Source organism: Arvicanthis niloticus, chromosome 7 (genome assembly GCF_011762505.2).
Source record: "Arvicanthis niloticus isolate mArvNil1 chromosome 7, mArvNil1.pat.X, whole genome shotgun sequence".
In the NCBI taxonomy this organism is placed as follows: Eukaryota; Metazoa; Chordata; class Mammalia; order Rodentia; family Muridae; genus Arvicanthis; species Arvicanthis niloticus.
In genome coordinates, this window is record NC_047664.1 from 19,084,536 (window position 1) to 19,103,762 (window position 19,227).

General features: G+C 37.0%; 1 protein-coding gene across 1 annotated transcript in view; it reads left to right on the forward strand.

Moving 5' to 3' along the window:
* The window catches only part of Papolg (poly(A) polymerase gamma), a 32,882-nt gene extending 18,631 nt beyond the window's left edge, over nucleotides 1-14,251 (forward strand). Inside the window, exons 9-22 of the mRNA XM_034509133.1 lie at nucleotides 1,127-1,265; nucleotides 3,153-3,225; nucleotides 3,794-3,914; nucleotides 4,259-4,343; nucleotides 5,082-5,135; nucleotides 6,711-6,830; nucleotides 7,254-7,363; nucleotides 9,038-9,159; nucleotides 9,391-9,560; nucleotides 9,928-10,016; nucleotides 10,094-10,314; nucleotides 10,809-10,874; nucleotides 11,031-11,087; nucleotides 12,833-14,251. Coding sequence (XP_034365024.1) covers nucleotides 1,127-1,265; nucleotides 3,153-3,225; nucleotides 3,794-3,914; nucleotides 4,259-4,343; nucleotides 5,082-5,135; nucleotides 6,711-6,830; nucleotides 7,254-7,363; nucleotides 9,038-9,159; nucleotides 9,391-9,560; nucleotides 9,928-10,016; nucleotides 10,094-10,314; nucleotides 10,809-10,874; nucleotides 11,031-11,087; nucleotides 12,833-12,931 — 1,526 coding nt within the window. The 3' untranslated portion in view covers nucleotides 12,932-14,251. The remainder of the gene's footprint in view (nucleotides 1-1,126; nucleotides 1,266-3,152; nucleotides 3,226-3,793; nucleotides 3,915-4,258; nucleotides 4,344-5,081; nucleotides 5,136-6,710; nucleotides 6,831-7,253; nucleotides 7,364-9,037; nucleotides 9,160-9,390; nucleotides 9,561-9,927; nucleotides 10,017-10,093; nucleotides 10,315-10,808; nucleotides 10,875-11,030; nucleotides 11,088-12,832) is intronic.
* The last annotated feature ends 4,976 nt before the right edge of the window (nucleotides 14,252-19,227 follow it).

Consider the following 19,227-nt stretch of genomic DNA (forward strand, 5'->3'; position numbering starts at 1 on the left):
TCAGTACTGGTAAACGATACAACATAAATGAATGTTGACACCATTTTAAGTGTCACAGAAGTTACCTAAAAGTCAACATATATATGCTTTGATTTATATGAAAATGTCCATAATTAGGACAGATGTATAAGACAGGCAGTAGGTGAGTGGTTGTTTAGGTCTCCAGGTCCAGAGAAGGGAGTGTGGTATGACTGGTTAGGTTTCTTTAGAGATGATGAACTGTCCTAGACATGACTGTGGGAGTTGTACAACTCTGAATATACCAAAAAGCGTTGAATTGTGTAGTTTAAATGAATCAGTCTTACGGTGTGTGAAGTTGCAGGAAAAGAGCCATATGTTGCTTGTGGCCATCATATTGAACAGTGGAGGATTTAAATGAGTTTAAGCAGGTGATTTTTGCCTGTGGCCTTAAATAGGATAATGTAATTTATATTGAAAGGGTTACATGAACAATTTCTCTCTTCTTACAAACCAAACACTGTATTTTTCAATTTTTATCTGCATAGTTTTTATATTTAAATGTTTAAACTGATATTTTTGTAGGATTTTCCTATGTGGAACATAAAATAATAGCACATTGTGTAATAAGGGCATATTAATATTTGGCTTAATGAGATATGGTAATAGTTTTCCATAGATTTCTATAAAATATTTCACAGGTGAGTCTGATATCATTGGTATATTCACAATGGAGACTTATCCAATTTCTATGAAATACTGATGTTTATTGCCAGTTTTGTGCTTGGTTTCAAAATACTTTTCATGTATCTGATTGTTAGTGAAATATTCTTTCTTACCTGCTTATCACCAGATGTTTTTTTCTTCTGTTTATTTATCTCTTTAACTCCAGATATTTCTCAGGGGCGGAGGGAGGAGGATTTAGGATTAATTTCAGTAGAATTATTCAGGATAGTTGGCAGTAAAGCAGGGAACTGAGGTCCTTGTACACTAGGGGACAAAGCAGAGAGCCAGAAGTAGAAACCAAAGTTTGCTGACTGACTCTGAGCCTAGTGTTAGGATCTGCTTATCATTTCAATTTTGTGTTCAGTTTTATGAATGAAGTTTTCCTGTTGTATTTCAAGCATAATAGATCCGAATAAGAATTAACAAATGTTTATATTTCTAGGTCGTGGTATTTATTCCAATATGCTGGGATTCCTTGGTGGAGTCTCCTGGGCAATGCTGGTTGCCAGAACTTGCCAGCTGTACCCAAATGCAGCAGCTTCAACGTTAGTTCACAAGTTTTTTTTAGTTTTTTCCAAATGGTAAGCATATATTGACTAATTGTTAACTTCTATGAATGTGTAAAAAAGGTTTTTGAAATTTTAAGAACTGTAGCTAGGCATAGTGGTTTCTGCCTATAATCCTAGCACTTGAGAGCTTTAGGTAGGACTATTGCCATGAGTTTGAGGACAACCTGGGCTCCATAGTCTATTTTAGTCCTGGCTATAGAGAGAGACCTTAAGGAAAACAAACCCATGCATAGATATTTGTGTTGTTTTACATTCATTAAAAGCTTTAAGATGTATTTATCTGAGAATGGGACATCCAGATGACACTCTTTCATTTCTTTTTATAACTGATACATAAAATTGTATATGCTTATGAGGTGCCCATGATATTTTGGTAGTGTACATTATACAGTCAGTTGGATCAAGGTTATTATCATGTGTCTCTCCTCAAATCATTATCATTTCTTTATGGTGAACACAGCCTCTTAGCTTGTTGAAGTTCATAGTACAGTTAACATTACTTGTAGTCAGTCTCCTGTGCAACAGAACACCAAAACTTAACTGATTTAATATCTATTGACTGACATTTTCCTATCCTTTTTTCTACCCTGCTCTCTTAGTCTCTGCTAGCTACTATTCTACTTCCACCGTCTATGAGGCCAACATTTCAGATTCCTCTAATGAGTGAAGGAAAATCTTGAGCCTTGTTTATTTCAGTTAATGTAATGGCCTCCAATACCATTCATGTTATCACAAATGAATAATTTTGTTGTGGCTCCCTTGGCTGCCCCTCCCCTCCCCTCTACTCCCTACCAATGTTTTGGAAAAGGGGCTTAACTTTGTAGTCCAGGCTTACATACAACTTGAATTCCTCTTGCTTCAGCCTTCCAAGTATTGGGATCACAGATGTGTACCACCACACCTAGTTTTGCCTCTTTGTTTTTCCTTTTTTTATTTTATTTTATGTATATGGGTGTATTGTTTTGTCTAAGTGTATGTCTGTCACCACTTGAGTGCCTGGTACCTGTAGAGGTCAGAAGAGGACATTAAATCCCCTGGAACAGGAGTTAGAATTGTGAGCCTTTCATGTGGATGCTGGAATTGAGCCTGGGTCCTCTGGATAAGCAATTAGTGCTCTGGGTTGTTTTGTTTTGTTGTTGTTGTTTTATTATTAAGTTATTTACTTTACATCCTAATCACAGCATTCCTCTCCTTCCTCTCACCTCCCATCCACTTCTCCTCCTTTTTTCCTCAGAAAAGGGGAGGCCTCCCATGGATGGATATCAAGCAGCCTTGGCAGTGTCAAGTTGCAGCAGGACTAAACACATCTTCTATTAAGGCTAGGCAAGGCAGCTCAGTTGGGAAAAGGGATCCAAAGGCAGGCAATAAAGTTAGAGACAGCCCTTGCTCCTGCTATTACGAGTCCCACATGGAGACCCAGCTGCACATCCACATATGTGCAGAGAGCCTAGGTCTGTCCCATGATGCTCTCGAACAATCAGTGCTCATAACCTCTGTGCCTCTCTTAAGTAAGTCAGTAAGGCATCACTTGAGTTTGTGAATGAGCCTTATCTTAAGAGAGAAACATCCCCGTAGATTTGGGCTTTGTACATTAAGCTTACCTAGGAAAATGGAGATGATAATCATAGCTGCTTCTTTCATGTGCTGGTATTTTCAGCAAATGTTAGTTACTGCTGTTACTATATCATCAAATCAAATCTATGAAAGCAGATAAGAAGGGGAGGTTCAGATTGCTTTAACTAACAAAGGACTCATTGGTATTTCTAAGGAAGGGCAAATAAACAGATTCTTCCTTGTATATTGTACATTGCCATGTAAAGATTGGGACAGCTTAATACTTTTAATATTTTTATATGGCATCTGAAGTGTTTGTGAATTACTTTACTTTATTTATGTTAGGGAATGGCCAAATCCTGTGCTGTTGAAGCAACCAGAAGAAAGCAACTTGAATTTGCCTGTCTGGGATCCTCGGGTATGAGAATTTATTATGGATTTTTATTCAATCATTTAGGAGTAGGGCCTTTCTCTAAATCATAGTTCAAATGTTATAGCATTAAAAATTGTTCATATATGACTAGATAAGTGGTTGTATCAGACCAGTATCATAACCCATTGTAAAAAACTATCTTACAAGTAGTTGCTTATAATAAAGTACTGAAATATATAAAAGAATACTTTGTAGTCAGCTTAAAGCAGATTCATAATGCTCACATAGCTTCTAATTTAATAAAAATAGGCATTCATTTCTATATATAAAATCAAAGATAATGTCTCTGTAATTATATTTCAATAATTCTGAAAAACTGTTGCTTCTAAGATGCATCATTTAATAACTTTATTGAGGAGAAATTAACTTCTGCAGAATTCTGACAAATATGTCTGACTTCGGGAAGAAATGCAGTTCAGAAGAGAAAGATATTTCCTAGAATTGAGAGAGTTTAGTATTAAATTTATATTTCATATTCTTCATAATTTGGGGGAAATAAAGTGAGGACTACTGAGTAGAAGAATAGGTAATTATTCTGCTTCTAATTTCACAGGTAAATCCATCAGACAGGTATCATCTTATGCCAATAATTACCCCTGCCTACCCACAACAGAATTCTACATATAATGTGTCTACATCAACTAGAACAGTAATGGTAGAAGAATTTAAACAAGGTAAATATGCTTGGCTCTGTTGTCCCTTACATATTCCCAAGATTTTAGTAGATAGTTTTATTCTATATTGGTAGTTATTGATTGTCAGTTAGGCTTCTGTAACCCTTAATTCTTTGTAAAACTTCAAATGCTTTACAAAATACATAATATTAAGCCAAAATTTGAACCAGTCCAATATGGTAGAATTTAACCTTTATGTTCTCAGAAACAGCACAGTGTATTTACATTTTCTAAGATAGGCATTTGTTGGGTCCAATGGTTTGGGTAGAGTGACACAAAAGCTGGGCACTTTTCAAAATTAGACCTAGTTTCTAAAAACCCTTTGTTTTTTTCTTTTTGTTTAGGTCTTGCAGTTACAGATGAAATTCTTCAAGGGAAATCAGATTGGTCCAAACTATTAGAGCCACCAAATTTCTTTCAAAAATACAGGTATTTAAACTTTTGTAATCTTGGTATATATGCATCTGGGGGAAAAATTTAACTTGTCATGTTTATGATTTTTGTTTGTTTGTTTTATATCTTTATTTTTAAGGAGGTTAGGTTGTGTATGCCTGTGGGCATGCATGCTGTCATACTCATGTGAAGGACAGAGGACAACTTGCAGGAGTTAGATCTGCCTTCTATAGACTGTGCGGGTCTTAGGGATCAAACCCAGGTCATCAGGCCTGGTAACAAGGTCTTTACCTACTAACCCATTTTGCTGGACCCTTGCTTTGTTTTCAGTACAGAGGCTCACTCTGTATTCCAAGCTGGCCTCAAACTTACTTTGTAATGTAGGTGGGCCTGGAACTTACAGTGATTCTCCTGCCTCAGCCTCTTGAGTGGTAGGAATTTAGGTGTGAGCCAGCACATGTTCAGTGGGGCTTTGAATCTAGAAAGCTAATTATGATAGATGACAGTGTTACTCACATTTCTTAAGCAAGGTAGAGAATAGGCAATAGAAATCCTGATTGGTCGGTGCCCTCATTCTAGCAGTGGCTAGTCTAGCATTGGGAATAGTTGTTAAAAGTGAGCTGTTTTTTAATTGTGGGGTCTATAGTTTCTGTAATTTTCAAAAACTGGTTGTATTTAGTTTATTGTGAAGAAGAAAGAAAACGGATAAAAAACTTAGACTAACAGATGTTTCTGGCTTTTTTCCTCCTTGATCATGCTGCAAATCTTGTGTAGACATTATATAGTACTGACTGCCAGTGCATCAACAGAAGAGAACCATCTAGAATGGTAAGACTTTCGTTTCACATTCCCTTATCTATGTTTGATGATAACAATGGTTACACAGTACCACACCAATTATAAAAGAGTGTCTTGCTTGGCTTTCAAAGTCAGTGTATTTTATTAGTGACTGATATACATGATGGAGCATTTAAGAGTTCAACATCAGCAGTGATAGAAGGCAGTGAAAGCAGATTTTTCTTGCTATTTTTCAGAGTCAGATTTAAGCAACTGTAGCTCACTATTATTGTTCTCCCATCAAACTCAAAAGGGAAGAAGACCCTTCTTAACCTAGGTGGTGGCACACGTGTCAGAATTTTAAATCTTCTGACAGTAGACAGTAGTTTTGATCAGGCTACAATATATCTTTGAGTGCATGTAAATTCATCCTCTCTGCCATCAGTATATTCACATTCCTGGGCCCGCTGGGCAGGAGGTGTGCTACCCGTAATTTCTTCCAGTCTGACCTGTTGTTACAAGGTGTTTTTTCCCCCTCTGGTAATTTAATTTTTTTTATTGATGAACTGTTTGTCTAGGTGAGGAGTCAGAAAACTACATCCTAGGACAAATTCAGACTGCCACTTACAATGAGATCTTACTGGTACAGGGCAGTCCTTCATATGTTGCTGAATGTTACTCTTTGCTATATATCAAAGTAAATAGTTGCACAGAGACTATACCACTCAAAACCACTGTTTGGTATATAATAGAAAAAGTTTACTTACTTCTCATTTAGGTAGCAACACTGCAGTAACTCAGATTTTCACACATCTCCTCTTGAAACACAATTATAGTGTCAGTTTTTGTAAGTGAAAATATTTAAAGGTATTCTTGAAATTATTATGACTTATAGGCACTAATAAATATATAGCTGACAGTTATATATTTTAAGTGAGAGAAAATTAAGTTGTTGAAATCTGGCAAAGTCTGTATCTTTTTGTAATAGCTGATTTAAATTTAGTGACTTTTTGAAATGCAAAACCCAGTATTTTGTGAAAATCAGAGTCTGCTTTTCAGGAATTACATGCCTACATTAGCTGTTCTTGTTCATAGAGGTAGCTTAGCCTTAGTGTTTACATGTAAAGATATGAAACTAGGAAAGATGAGAGAGCACATCAAATAACAGCTTTTGTTTATGCTGAAGGCCTGTTAGAGCCTTAACTCTATTGTTAGAGTCAGAAATGCATGAAACTTACATCAGTTCTTTTTAACTAAAAAGTCACTTAAATTTGACATTTGCCTGATTGATGCCTTACTTTATTATTGTCACTATTACTGTGTATGAGAGTGTACTCATGTCCCAGCATGCATGTGTATATCATGAGATGACAGCCTTCAGAAGTGGCTCTCTCCTTCCTCTGGGACTCCAGGGCTTAATTTGGGCTGTAAGGCTTTCGCGGCAAATGCTTTGACCTGTTATGAGCCACACTGCTGCCCCATTTGGTATTTTAAAAATCCTTACTATAATTAGTCTATCTTCTTAAGTGAACATGCAAAGCTTCATAGTTGATGTATTACTTGGTTTACTTCAGTATAGTTGTCAATTTTTATATAACTTCATAGAAATCTTGTTGTATATCTCAGGGTTGGATTAGTAGAATCTAAAATTCGTGTACTTGTTGGAAACTTGGAACGGAATGAATTTATTACTCTTGCCCATGTGAATCCCCAGTCATTCCCAGGAAATAAGGAACATCATAAAGCGTAAGTTGTCCCTAAATAAATTTTAAAAATATTATTATTTGACATATGTATTGTTTCAAATGAGTTTTAAGACTGTCCTTAACAGACATTGGTGGAAGAATGATATATGTTTCAAATATGAGTGATCGTGTACTTATTATTATTTTATTAGTATACACTGCAGTAGTCAGTAAATGTCAGCAAAAACTCCATATTAGTTTTTGGATCATCCTCTAAATGGTCAACAAGTCATTCTTCAGTACGACTTAATCTTCTTTTAAAACAATATTAAGCAGCTGTACCAGTGTTCTGAATGTAGTTTTAAGATGCTCACATCTCTGAAATCTATTAATAAGGTAGAGAAATAGAAGCCAAGTTTAATTATTCAGTAGCATTTGTTAGACTGAAAAAAATTAATGGAAATTTTTAAATTTTACTTTATAGCAACAATTACGTATCAATGTGGTTCCTCGGGATAATTTTTCGGAGAGTAGAAAATGCAGAAAGTGTTAACATAGACTTGACATATGATATACAGTCATTTACAGATACAGGTAAGACTTCGTAATCATGGGGCTATGATTCTCAACCATGACTGTAACTCAGTTTTATCTGTTTAGGGTTTAGCTGGAGATACTCTCTAGTTCCTGATTTGGTTTAATTAAATGGTAGCCCTATTGTAGAAATTGACGCTGCTGTTTGGGAAAAGGAAAGAAATGATGAAGCAGTTTTCAACATAATAAGGCTTTGCAGAGTAATGGTCTTACGGAGTGTTGCTACATTTGTACAAAAGAGTGATACGTAACAAATGTACAAATGCAGAGGATGTCTCTGGCAGGGTTTTCTTTTTAAAGGCACTGCTGGCTGCTTAGTCTGGGAACCAACCAATGTGGCTAGAGGACAGGAGTGAGAAGACCCTGGGTACTCCTAAATGAGTTGCCTGTTGCACCATCTTAATGTGGTTTCTATTTTAAAATGAAACTAAACTCCTCAGGTGACTTTCTTGTTTGTTCAACCAAAGTTTATAATTGCAGTCTGTATTTTTTATGTTTTTCATCCTAAATAATCACCAGGAGACACAGATTTGCTGATAATGTTTCAAGATAAATAGAAAAAAAGTTTTCCTTCATAACTAGCTGCAGCCACATCTCTCTGGAATATCCGTTATAAATTGGGCTAGTATTGAGCTGTAGTAGTGTGCACATTCATGCTGTTACTGTTCTTGGCACATGTGAGCTTTCTAAATTCGTTTTAGCTGGTCCTCATGTTTATCATGGTAATATTCTTCTTTTAAACCACTAAATAAGACTCTGAGGAAGGAACCCGAGAATCTGCAATTTGAACAAGTACTCCTGATAATCATAAGCAATCTTCAATTAAATTATGAATATAAATTGGGATTATATGTCTTAAAAAGGAGAATGCTGAGATACTCTGTTAATAAGATTTTTCAAATATTCTTTTCCACTTGTGTACACTCATGTCATACGTCATAGTATTTGCATTGAGAAACAGCACTTTTCTCCCTGTCTTCAGTGGACTTAAAATCTAATTGGCTAGACACAAACTACCTTAATTTTTGGTAATACAACTAGACTTTTCCAGGTTTAAAAAACACTACAACAGAAATCTAGAGCCATATGTCTTGAGATGCAGTCAAGGTGTTCCAAGCTTTCTAAGACAAATGTTCCACCTATACACTTAAGATAGATTTACAGATGGCTCTGAACTCCCATGTTCTATATCTAATGTGGGCTACAATAATAAAACAAGCTTAGGATAGAAAGAGAACTTGAATTGCATTTGAAGTTGTAGAGACTGGCTCTCCCAAGAGCCTAAGGCTTGGTTCCCTAGCGTGTGTGTGTGTGTGTGTGTGTGTGTGTGTGTGTGTGTGTGTGTGTGTAAAAGAAAAGCTTATCTTAGACAAGTAATTATGAGGAAAGATTGCCTTTTTTAAATCAGCAAACAAGAAGATTTGGGGAAAAAATATCTGTTGCATATTTATTTTGTTAGTAAGTGTTGTCTAAAAGAAAGCTTTTAGAAGATATACACATAGAACCAGTCTATTCTTAAATAGTATTGTAACACAATGGAAGTATTTTAGAAATATTGTTCCCATGAGAGGGTGTGGTTTTAGTGGGGCATAGATGGTCTATGTATTTAAGAAAAGGAAAAAAGCCTGTGGTTCAGAAAGAAACTTCTCATTTATCATATTAACATTTTTACAGTGTACAGGCAGGCAAACAATATAAATATGCTGAAGGATGGAATGAAAATTGAAGCAACTCATGTAAAGAAAAAACAGCTTCATCATTACCTACCAGCAGAGATTCTTCAAAAGAAGAAAAAGGTAGGTCTGTTATCCTAACTCTCCAGTCCTAACTTTCAATTCAGACATTTGATCTTGAGACCAAATTTGAACTTTACACGTTTCCTAAACCTAATTGGATAGTGTAGACAGTCACAGTCAGTCTGAAATCTCATTTATCACATTATTTTCTTTTGTGTACTTGGAAACAGAAGGTAGTCTCTGTATTCTCATTCGTTTTTAAAACCCTAACAGCCATTTCTCTTTTGGCAGAGTCTTTCTGATGTAAGTCGGAGTTCTGGGGGCCTTCAGTCCAAAAGATCATCTCTGGATAGCAATTATCTGGATAGCTCCAGAGACACTGACAGTGGAACACCTTTTAACTCTCCAGTGTCTGCAAATAAGCCTTCCAACCCAGACAGCCCCACAGGAGAAGCAGAAAGGTATGGATCAGAATTGTCCTTTGAGTCTTTTTACTGAAGGATGATGAGAACTTTCTGGACCTTTTCTAAAAGGCCTGTTCTCATCGTTCAGAGATTTTTCTCTTGCTAGCTGCTAGTTTCTTGTTTAGGAATGCTTAACAATTTGTGTAGAGCTGCAGGAGTTGCCTCATGATTAAGGACTTAATGGAATCGTGATATACAGGTGGATGTACACATTTTCTGCTTCACCACCTTATCTGACTTTCTCTGTTTTTCTAGTGAGTAAGGTTGAAATACTAGAAAGAAGTAATGTTAAAATGTTAAAGGTGAGAGCTTTAAATCCATAATAGGAAATAAATTAATATTGATAACTTTACACTTTTACTAGGAGTAGTGCTGAGCCCGTGGCTGTGATTGTGGAGAAGCTGTCAAGTGTTCCCCCGGCTCAGGGGCTATCCATCCCAGTCATTGGTGCAAGTAGGTATCTCAGCTTCTGCCACTGACAGCTCTACTACATAAAGACTTGATTACTAACCTTGTTTTTGTCTTTTCAGAGGTTGACCCTACAGTAAAAGCTGTAACCTCCCCAGCTGTGTGCACCATTCCTACTGTAGTAGGACGGAATGTTATTCCTAGAATCACAACCCCTCACAACCCTATCCAGGGACAACCACATCTAAATGGAATATCAAATATTACTAAGAATGTTACACCCAAAAGATCACATTCACCGCCTACGGATGGGACTTCTAAGAGGCTGAAAGACATAGAGAAGGTAACATTATACCTTCAGTGGTGATCATGCCTTTTGTTTTGTTTTGTTTTCCTATGTTAATAGTAAACAGACTCGACAATTCATTCTGTTTAAAAAGATATTTTAAACCTTTAAGAAACAATAGTTGTTCATCTCAAATATCACTGAGGTCTGAAAGTCTACTTGATTGATTTACATCTCTTGATTTACACAAAACCTAAGGAGATTAGTGGTGACCATACTGTCTCTTTTGTTATGTGATCTCTGCTTTCAGTAGATGGTAATAAAATGTATTTCGTTAGAATCTGAATTGATTTAACCAAAAAGATCACTTCAGCTGCAAAAACTAAGGGAAGCAATTGAATTCAGTCTCAATTTAGTTGTAGTTAATCTAAGTCTTTAATCGTAATTACTGTAGTTTCTGATGGTAGACTAATGAGTTTCCTGATTTATATAGCTGTGTATGGTCTTTGCAGATTCATAATAGCAACTCATTTTTATTGTTTCTATTTTAGTTCATTCGACTTGAGTCAGCATTTAAGGAGTCCCGTGCTGCTGAGGATAGGAAAAGAAAACCAATGGTAAGTGAGTTGGTGTTGTCTCAGAATGTGACAGTAGTAGTGTGAGAAGTGCCAGAGGAAGTAGTTCAGTCTTCATGTGTCGGGTTTTTAAGTAGGAATAAGTGTTATATAGAGTAAGAAAATTTAAACCTGTATTTTTAACTCTTCTATTTTTAGGATTCAATTGGTGGAGATTCTATGCCTATTCCAACTATTGATACATCCCGAAAAAAGGTAATAGATAATAGGTAATATCTCTATAGGTAAACACAAATGCAAAAAATGTATTAAGAAACTAAAACTAATCCAAGTATTTAAAAGATTGAGGCAGGAGGATTGCTTCACGTTTAAGTCTAGCCTGAGCTACAGAGTAAAACCCTGTCACTAAGAAACAAAAACCTAGGATCAGAAAAGGGTATAATTATGTCCTTGTTCTCAGAGACAAGCAATTTGATTGGTTAGGACTGCAGATGACAAATAGCTTACAGTTATCAGTGGGCATTCCTCAAAGTCTACAAAAGAGAAAATGTGTTCAGAAGACTTGTGACTTACTTAGTTATCTGTGAACAGTTGTTCACAAGTTTCTTACTAATACCAGAGATAGCTTTTGTTATATACATGGCTTTCAAAATTTAAGTTACTAGAAATCAAATATATTGTGGGCTGGAGAGATGGCTCAGAGGTTAAGAGCACCAACTGCTCTTCCAGAGGTCCTGAGTTCAATTCCCAGCAACCACATGGTGGCTCATGACCATCTGTAATGGGATCCGATGCCTCTTCTGATGTGTCTGAAGAGAACTTTAGTGTACTCGTACTCATATATACATAAAATAAAGAATCCTTAAAAAAAAAAAAAGAAAGAAAGAAATCAAATATATCTGTATTTTAGAGGAGCCAAATATAACACTGTATGTGGAGAATACTTTTAATCAGCTAAATAGATTCTAGCATTGAATTTTAAAATTTACTCTTTGAAGAATTACCATTAAAACTAATAAATAGAATATTATTAAGCATGGGAAGCTAAGAACGGAGCTTTATACAGAACACTGGAAGCCTTTCTCTGAGACTGTATTTTCATGCCTCCAAAGAGGAAAGTGCATTTCCTTATAATCAGCTTTTACCCTGTCAGACCCTTTGAAAACACACTAATATTTCTACAGGCAGTGTAAATTACATAACTCACAGTGTAAGACTATTACAGAAATATGTATTAAATATGATAATCTAAGAAAGTATTGGAGTGAATATTAAAATACAAAACAGTGAATGGCATCATTGAACTTTAAAGTATGTCAGGTACAGACAGGGGATGGTGCATGCTTTTACTCCCAGCATCTGAGATCCAGAACACCAGAGCTACATAGAGAAACCTGTGTTAAAACAAAACAAAAAGAAATTAAAGGATAAAGTATAAGTGAATAGGATTGTATAGCATCTGGTTGAATACATTTTATTGCCCTACTCTATTTTTTATATGCCTGAACTTTTTACCAGTCATTTACTTATTTATTTATGGTGCTGAGGATTAAACCCAGAACTTCATGCATGCCACACAAATGGTCTACCATGCATCCTCTGCAGGAGAACTGTTGACAAGGTTTATATTGTTTCTATTACACAATGCAAACACTAATTGAGGACATAGCTGTCAGGGAGCAGATCTTCCTGTTAGTCCTCACTTTTACTTCAGATTCTCCAGGCTTTCCTCGACTGTCACCATCACATGCTGCTGCCTCTACTCTTCCCTTCTCCTCTGCTTCTCAGCTCTGACTGTCTTTAAAAAAAAAAATGACCAAGAGCAAAAACGTACTTAGAATGAATAGGGGAAGAGGAAGGAGATGTCGAACATACATGTGAGTGTTAGGAGCCTTATGAGAGGGTGTGTGTGTGTGTGTGTGTGTGTGTGTGTGTGTGTGTGCGCGCACACGCATGAGCATGTGCATTTACATGCTTTTCTGTCTCTTTCTTTCTAATAGAGACTACCCAGTAAAGAACTGCCAGATTCATCATCTCCAGTTCCAGCCAACAACATCCGAGTCATCAAGAACTCGATCCGCCTGACCCTTAATAGGTAATGGCAGTGCCTCTCCACTTAGGTGAGCGTGCAGACATGCATGGCATTGATGGCAGCCAGTCCTCAAAGTAGAACCAGCTGCCATACAAACAGGTGACAGGGACAGTCGCCAGCCGAATGACCTTGGAGTGGTTTTTGAACTCTCACACTTGAACCCTGAGATGACGTAGCATTCTCTCACTGATTGCCACACACACTCTGAGGACACCTGCTAGTAAACGTCACCTACAATATTATGGCTTTTCATTTTGAGGTTTTACTGCCTTAACTTTTGATGTTTGTTTCTCTGTTATGGGAACCAGTTCTTGGCCACTTGGACTCTGATAAAAACAAGTCCTGAACTGTTTTTTCGTTTTTTCTTTTTTTCTTTTTCTTTTTTTCTTTTTCTTTTTCTTTAAGTCTTATGTTGTAATCATTGTATAGAGCTGAAAAAGTTAAAAACAACAAAAAAAAAAAAACCCCTGTCTTGTAATTTTCCAAATGTTTATGTGTTTACTTTAGCATTGAAGCCACTTTGTGAAACCCAAGATTAATGAATGTGAGATATCTTTTCTGCTTCCTTCATTTGTGTAGATATCTATTTTGTTTATTTAAATTATTTTTTCCAAACCAGCACATAAATATCTAACTATTTTTTGTGCTTTTGTCCAAATGTTGCATAGTTACCAGGGAGGATTAGTCCAGTGACTACACAAGAGTTGGGCGCCATGAATGTTCTGCCTCCCATGGAGGCCTTCAAAATGCATCTTTATTAAAAATCAAACTACAGCCAGGATACTGAAAGTCAGTATATGAATGGTGAAATTGTTACATATCTTACTATCTCATGACATTCTTGTTAGTTGATTGGTATTTTTTACAGAGGAAAAATTCATTCTACCATCAATAAGATCCCTTTAAGTATAGCAGACTTGTATTTTTGAAGTATAAAAGTAACTCAGCATGATAATCCCTCACCATAACTTCCCACAGTCACCAACAGTTTCTTCATGGATTAGGCATGCAGAAATAAGCAGTGGATTTTATTGAAACCTCAAGGCATTTTTGAATGACATTGTTACCAACCATTAATTGGCTCAGGACCTTTGTAGTTTTCATTTAACTATATGAGTTGTCTTTTTTTACACTGCTTTTTTCAGTGCATTTCTTAATATTTTTTAAGTTTCATGAATGCATGCTCAGTTTATTAAAAATCCACAACCATGTAATTCTTGTAATCTGTTGACTCCGTGTTTTGTAAATGAAGTCGTATGTATTTTCAGAGTATTTTTGTATGTACTGTAAGATATCATCTTTTCAAAGAGAAACTTTAAAACCTTTACTGTCTGTCTTTAATTTTTTAAACACACCTAACATATTTTAAATGGAATGCAGAAGCATAGGCAGGAGTACTGTGCACACCACCTTCAGCTTTCACTCAGTGCTCATCGGTGCAGAGGCAGGGGTGGGGGGTACACTGAGTATGCAGGAGATAACCTGGCTGTGCAATACATAGGACACATGGGGAGCCACAGTCAGTGGAGGAATAGCAATCCATTTTCACTTGCAAACCTTTACCACCCATTTAAATTCTTTAGCTTAGATCATCAGAGTGCTGTATTCTCCCTCTCCTGATCTGTGGGTGTCTGAAAGGCAGGTTCTAGTGTTTAATGTATACAAAAGAAAAATGGGAAAAAAAAAAAAAAAACTTGCTGAAAGCAAACAGCAAGGGCTGAAAAAGCAAGGCTGTCACGCTACTCACATTCTCTATCAAAGACCACGGGGAGTCTCAGCTTCCTTAGTAAAGTAATTTACAAAGTTAAACTTTCCTTGAATCTAAATGTTTGGGATTTGTTCTGTGCATACTCTTGAGTGTGAAGTTGGATGGTTATGAGAGGACTGCCAGCTGACTATGCACCTACGAAGAAGACTAATTAAATCTTAGGTCTGAGAAAGAAGCCTAGTTTGGCACTACAGTAGTTTTGTTCTTAGGCCAAGGGCCTATTCAGCATGATCAGCTGAGGAATTAGATGGGTTTGATATGGTGGGTTATTCAAAAGTGAAAGCTTCCTGCCCTGACTGGTAGGGGAAACGTCATACACTTTGTTACCATTGTAGTGTCTGGACTGATTCCAAGTAAGTAAAAAGGTATGGGATTCAGTGTTGTGTTGCCTAGCTGTTTTCAAGTGTGTAACTATAGCTAGAAATGTATTCTATTCTACATAGCCAGGTAACCTGCAGCACCTAGACAAATGTTCATTTTCCTAAGGTACTGGACTTTAATCTGCTCATTTTTCAGTGACTGTGCTCTGGAGACTAACAAAGGACAATATAAAATAAGACTAATTTTGTCCGAAGACCGCCATTCAGTAGTGTTAGTGAAATGCTTGCTAATTTTGCAATTAAATGAAAATGGACAGTGTCTAGCGGGCCAACGTCTTTTCGACAGTATCCCCCAAGATCTCACTTTGTAACCCTGGCCGGCCTGAAACTTGCAGTATAGATCATGCTGGCTTACAGATCTTGGTGATCCTCCTTCCTCAGCACCTGGCTTGTCTCTTGGTTTTAAAATCGGAATTTCTAGCCTGAGGGTCATGAGTACCTGAGAATCCTTTGGAATTGTATATAATGTGGATTTTGTGCATTTTTTCAGTCAAAGGAGGTTAGCTTTCATCGGTTTCTCAGACTAGTCCATGCCCTCAAAGAGGAGGCTGAGGGTGGAAACTACCAGGATTAAACAGTCCTAGAATATTTATAATTTACTCCATTTGATTTTGCTGCCATATATTTCTAAATGCAATGTGGCTCTTTAACAGGGTGAACTATGAGGGGCCTCAGAAATACTGTATTCATTAAGTATTTTATATACTCTGGGTGAAACTTAATGTGGTTGGTATTTAGAGAACTGTTTCCCATCAACTTTCCTATACTAACTTAGATTCATGATCAAGGTCACTCAGAATAGAGTAGCTTAGAAAAGGATAGTAGCTCAAAGAGAACAGAAGAATAAAGACCCAAACCCTTTGAGTTCCATGCATGAAAGTTCTCACTTGCTCCTCCAAAACACACTAAACATACCAATAAATATAAATGCTTTAGTTTTTTTTACATATATATTTTGTATAAACAAATTTATGTTTAAATCAATAACTACCTAGTAAATCACACAAAGCTTAGGATTTGTGCAAATGACTGAAAGAAATCAGTCTCAATAATGACAATTTTCCTTAGGATTTTTAAGGGAATTATATAAGGTCCTTTCCAAGTTTTCTATTTTGGAAATAATCTAATAATTTTGTATTTGAAGTTAATTGAACACTAGATTATCAAATTTGTTAAACTTATTTTTGATTATGTGATTGTGGGTGTGTAATGTGAATGCGGTGCCCACAGAAGCCAGAAGAGGACTCCTGAAGCTGAAGTAATAACCTGTTGTAAGCTGCCCAACATGGGTGCTGAGAACCAAACTTAGGTCTCTCTGGGAAAACAGACAGAATTCTTCACTGCTGAATCATCTCTCCAGCTTCTAAATTTGTTACAATTTTAAACTATTATTGAATTTTTGAAAAGACCCATATAGAATATCTTTGATGTACATGGTGCTACATCACGCCAGTGTTCTGTAAAATGGCTGCAGCTGCTGCTTTTTTCTCAATAGTTGTGTGGTACATGTTAGTTTTGTCTTATTTTATAATTGTACACATGAGTTTCATTTGTCTGGAATAAGTAATCTAATAAACTTTCTTTGATAAATAGGTGGTTTCAGTGATATTATTTGGGAGTATTTCAGAACTGCCAGAAGACTTATTTCTTAAACTGACATCAGTCCAGTCACTTATGCCTCAGGTTGTTTATGATAGAAAATAGTATTTCCTAGCTACTTAGTAGGAAAGCAAAGCTCGGACTCAACTTGGCTCACACACAATCACTTATTAGCAACATTTAGTAGCAAGCTGTAATAATTTGCAAATATGATCTAAATTTAAAGAAGTGCCAGCTTCCTGTCCTTTTGGGTGGCCTTGTGCATACTTTCTTCAAGGGGATACTTGAGGTATCTGTCAGGTGTTGAAGATGCTGTCACTCTTGTCAGCTCTGGGAGCCAGAAGCCTCCAGTTGAAAACAGAAGTATCAGTAATCAGCCTTGGGTACCAGACCTAGAATCACAAGTTACATAAGGAAATTCATATGTCCTCACATCTCCCTGGGTAAAAATTGACAGTATGCATATCTCTGTTGTACCTCTTAACAACACTTAAATGATTCAAACTTGTGTAACACTCAATTCACATATTTGTTTACTCTGACTAGATAGTTATGGTGTTTATCACTGCAATAGAAAGCAAACTAACACATGGTCTTTATCCAAGAATCTCTCTCTAGAGGTCAGCTAGGGATGTGCCCCTCCTCCCCCCCTCCATTGATGGAGTGCATGCCTATCTGCAGGAAGCCTTGAGCCTGATCGTCAGCACTTCATAAGCAGACCTGATGGCACAGACTTACAGTCCTATATCACTAGGAAGGTAGAGGCTGGAAAATCAGAAGTTGAAAGTCATCCTTGACTATCCAGTTCCAGGCCAGCTTGGGCTACATCCTTGTCTCATGAGAAAAACAATAGCCCTCCCTTAGAGAAAACTTAGAGGACAGTGAAGAAGAAAACACATGCATCTTTGGTTTTGGACGGAAACAGAGGTTTGCTTAATTTTAATACAATTACTTTAAAGATAGACTTAATGGACTAAGATGCAAGAAAGCAAAACATTAAAATGTGTTTCTCTAATAGTAACCCATAGAAGTCCGTTTCATGTAAGTTGATGGCTGTGCATATACATATGTAAATATATCTGCATATAAAATGTATGTATGTGTATATTCACATAAGAATGTCTTAGATTGGAGAAATAACTTTCCTTACTATTGTAATACCAGTTATTTTTATTTTCTATAATTTTAAAAGTCCTAGTGTGCTGGTGGTGGCGCACACCAGGCTGGTCTACAGAGTGAGTTCCAGAACAGCCAAGGCTGCACAAAGAAACTGTCTCAAAAACAAAACAAAAGCCAATACGCAACAAAAAATTATTAATTGGGACATTTTAATATTGGTCAGAGTGTATCAATGCTCAGAGTGGGTCAAAGTTGAACTGAAGAATAATAGTGTGTTAAGATTTGCTCAAGTGGGCTGGAGAGACGGCTCAGTGGTTAAGAGCACTGGCTGCTTTTTCCTGAGGACCCTGGTTCAATTTCCAGCACCTACATGGCAGTTCACAACTCCCTGTAACTCCAGGGTATCCAACAGCCTCACACAGACACATGCAGGCAAAACACAAATGTACGTAATAAGTTATTAAAGATTTTCTCATGTGAGAGACATAAGCTCACTCAAATTCCTATTGTACCCATGTATCATATACCCCAATACAGTCCAGAAACTAAACTATAGGGTTCCAGCAGTAAGAATTATGTAATTATATTACTTCTAGACTTTAATTATAACTGTCATTGATTAAGCATTTATAATGGGCCCTTTACAACACTTGACAAATCCTTACAATCCTATAAGGCAGCACTACTGTGTTACAAATGAGGAAACTAAGGCCTGGTGAGACAATTTGACCATCTCCAAATGCTAACTATTCAGAAGCACACTCCAAGTATCTCCAGGATTCACACCGGGGGAACTGACCATTTATTAGGCTTACAAACGGAGTGAGGCGTTACAAGCAGGAGAGTAGGTGACTTTAAGACAGCCATAATAGGGGGCTGGAGAGATGATGGCTCAGTGATTAAGAGCACTGGCTGCTCTTCCAGAGGCCCTGAGTTCAATTCCTAGCAACCACATGCTCACTCACACCCATCTGTAATGGGATCTGATGCCCTCTTCTGGTGTGTCTGAAGACAGCTACAGTGTACTTATATACATAAATAAATAAATCTTGGGGGGAAAAAAAGCCATACTGGAATCCTTGCCAAAGTGTACATGACCCCCCCCCCCCCCACCGCCGCCTTCCAATCTTCTATGGGAACAATGAGCAACAAGCCCAGCTGTGGTGATCTTTTGCCAAGTGGACACAGCTGAACTCAGGCAGATGCTGAAACACCTTGTCACCAAGCCTTTCAGGAAAACAGCTGCTGTATTTGTAGGGGGAAAAAGCAGAACTCATGACTTGTTACAAAGTTCACATGTATATTACAGCAGCTTAGAGAACATAGCAAATCCACCTGCCCAGCCAGCACAACATCCAGAACATCTGGCTGAGCTGATGTTCCACCAGAGTTTAACATTCTGCAATGTAAACATCTGTATGTTGACATCCTCACTTC